Source organism: Daucus carota, chromosome 6 (assembly GCF_001625215.2).
Source record: "Daucus carota subsp. sativus chromosome 6, DH1 v3.0, whole genome shotgun sequence".
Lineage (NCBI taxonomy): Eukaryota > Viridiplantae > Streptophyta > Magnoliopsida > Apiales > Apiaceae > Daucus > Daucus carota.
This window is the reverse complement of record NC_030386.2, coordinates 34,963,359-34,971,195: the sequence shown is the minus strand read 5'-3', so window position 1 is coordinate 34,971,195 and position 7,837 is coordinate 34,963,359. Positions and strand designations below refer to the sequence as shown.

Sequence of the window (7,837 nt, the reverse complement as noted above, 5' to 3'; positions counted from 1 at the left end):
CGTCAAATAGCTTTTATTAAAGTAACCCAAAAAAGTAAAATAAATGTGTAAAATTATTATTAAAACTCTATATCATATCTGAATACTAAACCTATCTAATTACAGAGTAAGGTATAATATATATATATTATTTTTTCCAAAAAAAACATCGTACCAAACGGGCCGTTGTACCCATCATACCAGCCATTTCATTGTCCCCCGTTTCGAGTCGAACCTCGACCTATGTGACATTGGATAGAACTAGTATGTAACGAATAAGAAAGAATAAAAAAATAGTGTAGGACACAATAATCAGCCTGTTTTATTCTGAAGCTTGCATATTGATGTGATAATAAAATATCTAATTAAGTCTGCGAAAGATGTATAAGCACTATTACTGAAAACTTTATAGCTTTAAGTATCACAAAAATTAGCGCGGTTTCATTTGTGGGTAAAATTATTTGGCATCCATCCTGCTGAACCTATGTTTTCAGTTTCATCTGGTTGCTTGAATTCTTCTGTTCATTCTTGTGGACAAATGGCAACCTTGTTTGCAAAGTTAAAGTTTTATATTAATTAAGTGCCTTCCCTAGTATTCGACAAATGGCTTGAAGTAAGATTTGAATCCCCTTCCTGTCTATAAAATATTTCCGTTCATTTCTGCTATTCTTTGCCATTTTTATGAACTCAAAGGATTTTCATACAACGGAATATATATACTGGTAATAAACATATCTGTTTAGGACACGAATAAGCTTAAAATATTAATTTTGCCTTGTTTGGGAACACAATAGATCATATCATAGATGACGATGGTGTAATTTTTAATTGCAAGATGTATGCTAATGTTGTGAGCAGGAATTGGAATTTTATTTTAAAACTTAAATTCCTTTTTTTTCAAAGATAGAATGGAAAATTCTGTAAAATCTAACCATTGAAAAGTTTCACTCATAATATTTTTTTAAATATTTGGATTTTGGAAGAGGGTATTTAAAAGCTTAATATGAGGAAAGCTATGTTTAAATGATTTGAAAGTTCACAGGAAGTCAAAAGCTGAACATTATCTGATTAAAAAACGTTTAGAGGCTTCAAGCAATTAAGTACATTAACAGGAATATAAACTGCAAGGTATTGAGTAATAAAAAAAGTGACACTTTTCATTTGTAACTGGAAACATATAACAGATTGAGGTTTTTTTTTCATTGCATTAGTATATCTTAAAGCACGCTTAAAATATTTAACAAAAACAATAATCTTTCTTTAAGGCTTATTTCTCTCGGTGTATTGGGGAACTTCGCTTCATTTGATTTATTAGTGCACAAGTTGTAGAAGTACACTTTCATTTTTCTGAACTACTTTTCCGCAGACCTTTATTGAAGGAGCCATGGTTGGCTATACTCCCAAAGGAATGCAACTTGCTGAAGAAAAACTGGTACATTTAGTTTGTTGTGCTTAATGAAAGGCTGTCTGCATGTGATGCAATTGCTTGCTCCTTTAGTACTTGGGTGATATTTCCTTTTCCCCTCTTATTTTCAGAAAGAAATGGCATCTAGGAACTTCTTCTTGAGCTCAAAATGGGAAATGATCTTCTTATTTTAGCCTCAGGCGAAAAGGTAATATACGTTACTCCTGGCATGATAAAAGTTTGGCTAGATTACTGAAATCATTATGGATTATTTTTTGCAGACTGGTGGTTTTACTGTTGCGAATCTGATTTGGGACATGATGCAAAGCAGTAAGTCTGCCATTTCACTTCCAGCTGTTGAAGCATATCACCAAGGCTTAAAGGTAACACCAAAATTTCATATTCCAAACAAATAACCAGTGCTCATGACAAACTTCAATCTCATCGCGTTAAAGGGTGCCACACCCTGTTTTGCCCATGCGAGAGGCATAACGAGGCCCAGTAACCCATTTGACCTTGCCTGCCTGTGGCAAGGCGGGGGGTGCTTATTTAAGTGAAACCCATTTGACCAATTTCGAAGATAAAGGGGTGGGCCGGCCAGATTCTGAAAAAATACTACCATTGCATTAGCTTTGTCCTTCTTCATACGATGTGCTGTCTCTTTTCTGTGGAGCACTTTTTTAATGTTAAAAAATAAAATAAGATGAATATATAATATTATACAGAACTTACTAGTGTATATATAATTTATTGCAAGCATACATTTCACATATGTATAGAGTTAATTCCCAAAACTTTTGCTTACATATTAATGTAAAAAACTATACTAATAATATAGGATTTCAAAATTATACGCACTACAAATCAATTTGAATACATTTAGCAATAAAATAATAATAATGATGATGATGATACATTATTATCACTATTATTATTCTTTTTGTCATTAATTCTTGTAATTAAATTTGTTTTATGTATTCTTTGTTTGGAATACTTATATAATTATTAAATGTATTATTATGTTTGAAGGTTCTTATTTCTAAATTTTATGATTTAAGCCATTTTTATAATAAGTTTTCCTTGCAGTGTATTTGCTTCACTAAAAACATGTTCATATGTTTCTACATTTTGCACTCTTGCTGCTCTCATATGTAGGATAAAAATAAATTTGATGTATTAGCAGGATGCTTACTCATATGTACTTTTTTGAGTACCTTGTAGGATAGAGAGATTCCTCATGATGATCCACGACTCTCTTTAGTCTCAAAAACTTTGGATGATTTGCGTAAGAAAAGTGGATTTTTATCAAACTGGACAAACGCAACTCAAAAGGATAGTTCTGTGCAATAAGGGTTGTTTCATCTCACGCTCAGATGCTTGTTGGGAGCACAGGATCAATAATTTAGGTGTGCACCTTGGAGCAAATTTTTTTTTGCAGGAATTTAGTGGTATAATTAGCCCCTTTTGCCTTGTAATTCTTAGAGTTGCCTTCTGTTATTTTTGAACTTGTGTACTACCCTGATACTGTGCTTTTTGTACAACCCACAAATTCTTTGTTGATTTAGCAAAAAAAAAAAAAAAACTTTGTTGAACATTTTTTTGAATAAGGATTCATGACCACCTATGCAGGCATTTTTTCGAATTTCTAGCTTACTTTTACTCTACAGTTAAGAGTTCCCTTCAAAACATATCGGAATGATTAAATGATTCCCGAGCTTTATACTATAGAAACTATTGTTATATGAGAGGGTTTTAATTTTGATTTTATAGTTTTGTGAAACTTTTGATCACTTAACTGTTTTTTTATAAAAGGAAAATATTAACTATATCTGATCCATCTCATTCTGAAAGCCTCTTTTTAGGTTACTTGTGGTGGACATATTAACTGAATATAAGTTTTATCCTTGCATATAACTTATGTTGTGCGACTGCATGTTTATACCTTGTAGCTGTTATGTACAGTTATGTGGCATCTAGAATGCTTAATTAGCTGCTGTTCTCTGTTGGCTGTATTTCAAGTTCTAAACCTTTACTGAATTCCAAATATGGGTAAGAAAGCGGGAAATCATCGTCTTCCTTCAGCTTCCACCTGCACAGGCAGTGCAATCATTACTTAATTTGTTAGATGTGTATAAAATGTTTGATATGCTAGACATTTCTTGTTGAAACTGTGACTGTACCTGTAGTTGAGGATAAGATGATGAAGGAAGATAGTTGCCTCCAATTTGGCTAATTCAGTCCCGGGACAAAGCCTTGTTCCACCACCAAAAGGATTTACCTTTCTATTAATTGCTTCATCCTGATAATTATAAGCATTATACAGTACATATCAAGAATTTGGTTTTAGCCCCTTTCAACACTTCTAATATGAAGATGTCGAACACTTGATCTAGCTTAAATATCTAAATAAGTTGGTGATATTTTACTTGCTTCATTAGCTAAGTTGAGACACTTACGTTCCATCTCCAGGGATTGAAATCAGAGGGCGACTCATGCAGAGATGGATCCAGATGTACTGCTGTAAAAACCGGAAGTACTTGCCAGCCTCTGGGAATGTGATAATCTCTAAATTTTAACATCTTGTAAAGCTCTTCTGTGCACAAATTTCACTAGATTCCCACACCTCAAAGTTTCATTTACTACCTGCATAAAAAAATTGTTGACGAGTATTCCTTGATTAACGTAGGGACGCTGATGACATCTGGTAGCTTTTTTCAAATAAACTCAGTTTGCTTTTTAGTCGAATCAATAAAGCACATATTTCTTTGTTCAAGCCAGGACTGTGAATAACTAAGCCAAAGTTGAGGAGTTGGGTAGTGTTTCAAGTGAAACCTATTGGACAATCTGTTTTGTTCCACATTTAAAGCTTTAATCAATATCTTAGTCCACTGGGACAAACACACACACACACAAACACAGACAACAAGATTGCACATTAATGATGGGACAGCACATACATGTGAATTGAAGTTGAGTTGCTGAATATCTCGCCAACTTATGGGATCTCCAGGCTTCTTTGATTTGGTGAGAGTTTGATGTTCTTGCATTAGTTGTCAAGTGCTTCTGGTGCTTGGGCAAGATAATAGAGAAGTAGGGACAGAAGCCCTGCAGTTGTTTCATAACCTGCAAACATAAGGTCCATCACTATACTCACTCTTTCTTCATCATTTAACTCTTCTGATCTTTTATTCATCATCTCATCCAAAAAGTCCCCCTTTTAGGTCCCTCTTCTTTCTCCTTTCGGCTATAATTTCTCTGATATTCCTTGAGATTCTTGCTTTAGCCTGGAAGCAGAAAATAACATGGATTAAATGTACTGCATAAAATCTTATTATCAGATAGAAGGTTTATTTTGATGAAGACAATGAGATTATAGTGTGATGTTATTTGCTTCTCTTGATAAGTCTGGATTAGATGAATACCATTAATAAAACCTTTCATAGAAATTCGGGATCATGCAACAATTGACAGAATTCGACATGTTAATCTTCATATCATCAATGTCACAGAAGGGTTAAATTCTCCTAACCTAATAACTCTTATTCTTGTCTATTTTACTTATTCAGTGTCATAGTTCGTCATTCCCAGGCTAGGGTATATTTTTTCGTAATACAAAGATTCAGCATGTCTAGTATCAGACTCTACATGCTGAACTCTGTGAATTATACTGTTACCTAATTTGTCGGTGTATGTCAACTTTTGTACATGTAAACAAACCTACACAGAGTGTTCTAGCAATGTACCTTCAGGGCTTTGGCATAGGGTGTGCCTGGAAAACAAAGTGGCAATGATACAAGTCCCTTCATATAGCTAAGATAGTCTTCTAGCATTTTGAAGCTATGGGCTCCTCGGGCTCAATATTCAACAAATTCTTCAACATCACAAATAATGTGAACTGAAATCATATTTCACAGAGACAGTAATATTAGAAGGATCCTGAAACGCATAAAATGTGATCCTGTTACTTCCCAGAGTTATAATTATAGCGTAAAGGACTTAACCTTTTTTGCCTCTTTGGCATAGTGAATCTCCGACATCCTTTCCAAGAGTCCATAACAGAGATTGTCAAATTCTCTACATAACGGAGGAAGTCAGGACTTGACTTGGAATTCGCAATGAAGCTGAGTGCTACTGTTCTCAGTTTCTTGTGAAGTTCTCCGGACACAAGCATCAACGACAAATTCCCCAGAATATCTTGAACAGACCTGGGATAGTAGCTCTGGAAAAGTCTATCTTCATTAGCAGAATGAAGTATTAAGTTCAAGATCACCCGATACTATCGTCGGACATCCGAAAAGATGGGATTTGAACACTTTGCCATGCCTGCACTTGTCAATATATTCACATAACAATCACTAATTCAACTCATAAAAAGAACATGCATCACAGATAGATTACCTAGAGAAATGTTGCTGCAAGAAGCTGCCTATAGAGTTTGACTTGTGTGGCTGAGAAAGCCAAAGGTTTCACCCAAGAAAGGCCATCCCATACTTCCATTAGGCAACCCTACTGGCTTCTGCTTCTTAGAAACAGGTAACAACAGAGAGGAAGTGGTAGAAGACAGCTAGAACTAATGTAAGTGTTAGTGGAAGTTGCAGAAGTTCTGCAATTGTGGTAGCCATAGTCTTCAGTCAGGCTCCCAACTTTGGTCTGATAGATTATTGTTCCTAAGCCTTGTGTGTGCATTATATATGTTGTGTTCATTTGTGTGGTTATTTGTCCAAGTGGCTGCTCACTGTCTATTTCACCTATCAGGTCTCAAATTCGGTTTTTGATAAAATTTTGGTAATGTACTGATTCTCGTAGTCCTGCTATGTGATGGATTTCTTATATATTGGAGAGCTCAATTTATGATGTGTTCAGAGTTGTGCACAACTCATTTGGTGGATCATTAGATATTATTATGATATAGATTTTTATGCCCGAAAAATATTTCGTCATGATCTTTTTGTAACTCTTGATGACTTCATTATTCATTTAAAAAGCCGTATGAAATAAGCAACGTGTGAAATAAATTAAGTTCTTGGTCCGAATCAATATCTTGCTTTTGCCCTTTCTAAATCTTCAAAAATATTCATTTCACAGGAAGCTGGGAATGGATAGGGAATCTTGTGGACTTAATCTAGTCCAAATATTATCTTTCTTATCTGCTAGTTGATTTACTTCTTACCACAACATAAACACGATATCTCTTGCCGAGTTCCTCGCTTGGTACTTGCACCTTGAGGTTTCAACGTCAATGAAAAAACTGGTCCTGAGATATTTTGTTTAAAGATAAACTAGACCTGTTTGGCTCCTTGCATTAACTGGACTCAGCAATTTCAAAGGCTTATTTCACAAACCAAATGTTGCTTATAATTTTTTTTAGTGTTCTTAGACAAAAATTATCTAATTGTTTATGCATAGCAGAATTTGATAAATTAAAATTTTTTAATAGCACCATAATAGTGCAATTTTTAATTCAATAATGAATAATTTTTTGAGTTCTGATTTCTGCTTCAACTTATAGTCATATCACACATATGATTATACGTTGATGGATACTCATTATATCTTAGTTTATTTTCTTTGTCTTTTGTTAGACGTCTAGTTTAATCAATTAATATGACAAATATTTAATACCTTTTCCATTCTATATATATATATATATATGTTATTTATATTGATCAAATTTTCATTTGCTCCAAAGTTATTTATCAAATCAGGGAAAGACAAGTATTAATTGTATTAACTTATTTGGAATGATATAAATTTTTGATAATTTCTAGTATGTATAAGTTGATTGAATAGAAAATGAAATACAATAAAAAAGAAGTAAGATGGAGGAAGCAATAAATATTTTCACATGATCTTAAATCAGAGTATATCAACTTTTTAATAATATACATCCATGACTTCTTAAAATTTTCATTTGACTTAAAATTTGATCAAAAAAGTGATCAAAACAAATGAATGGGGGGCAATTGTACCATACAATAAACTACTCTATTGACTTAAAGTCACCTTAACATTAAAAAAACAAGTTTCTTTCCAAATGATTAAGTTGGTATAAGGTGGTGTTTTTGACTCCTAATATCTCCAATCTCCATTTTCATAAAACAAAACAAAAAGATCTCTCAAGAGGATGAAATGAAACCGTTGGTTTGTGTTAGTTGGACAAGCTTACCTTAGCTTAGCCTCCTATGTGACCAAACACAAGCTCTTTCTCCCTGACCTCCTTTCCTTATCCTCTCTATCTCCCTCCCCATCTCCACCATGTCTTCTACCACACCCCCTCTCATTCAAACCTCACGTTTTTCAATCCCACCAAATGTTCTTGCATTTCCACACTCAAGCCTTCATCATTTCTGTCTCTACCAGCTAAGCCCATCTCACTTCTCCACTCATCTTCTTCTCTATGGCTTTCCCACAAGCCCTCCAAGATTCTACGTCCAATTCTTGTTGCAGAGGCTT

At 34.1% G+C, this 7,837-nt stretch overlaps 1 protein-coding gene and 1 pseudogene across 1 annotated transcript; one reads left to right on the top strand and one right to left on the bottom strand.

The window, feature by feature from the left end:
• The first annotated feature begins 1,268 nt into the window (after positions 1-1,268).
• On the top strand, positions 1,269-3,959 carry LOC135147346 (pentatricopeptide repeat-containing protein At4g35850, mitochondrial-like). The gene is made up of 5 exons (XM_064080508.1): positions 1,269-1,411; positions 1,516-1,592; positions 1,666-1,767; positions 2,606-2,790; positions 3,854-3,959. Exons 2-4 carry the CDS (start codon positions 1,554-1,556, stop codon positions 2,732-2,734), a joined length of 270 nt encoding a protein of 89 aa, XP_063936578.1. The 5' UTR covers positions 1,269-1,411; positions 1,516-1,553; the 3' UTR covers positions 2,735-2,790; positions 3,854-3,959.
• LOC135147284 (cytochrome P450 724B1-like) lies at positions 3,004-7,754 on the bottom strand (annotated as a pseudogene).
• Between the last annotated feature and the right edge of the window lie 83 nt (positions 7,755-7,837).

Coding starts and splice junctions, on each gene's coding strand:
- LOC135147346 (XM_064080508.1), top strand. CDS start 1,554: ATGGGAAATGATCTTCTTATTTTAGCCTCAGGCGAAAAG. Junction 1,593..1,665: donor TTTTAGCCTCAGGCGAAAAG/GTAATATACGTT, acceptor TATTTTTTGCAG/ACTGGTGGTTTTACTGTTGC. Junction 1,768..2,605: donor CATATCACCAAGGCTTAAAG/GTAACACCAAAA, acceptor AGTACCTTGTAG/GATAGAGAGATTCCTCATGA.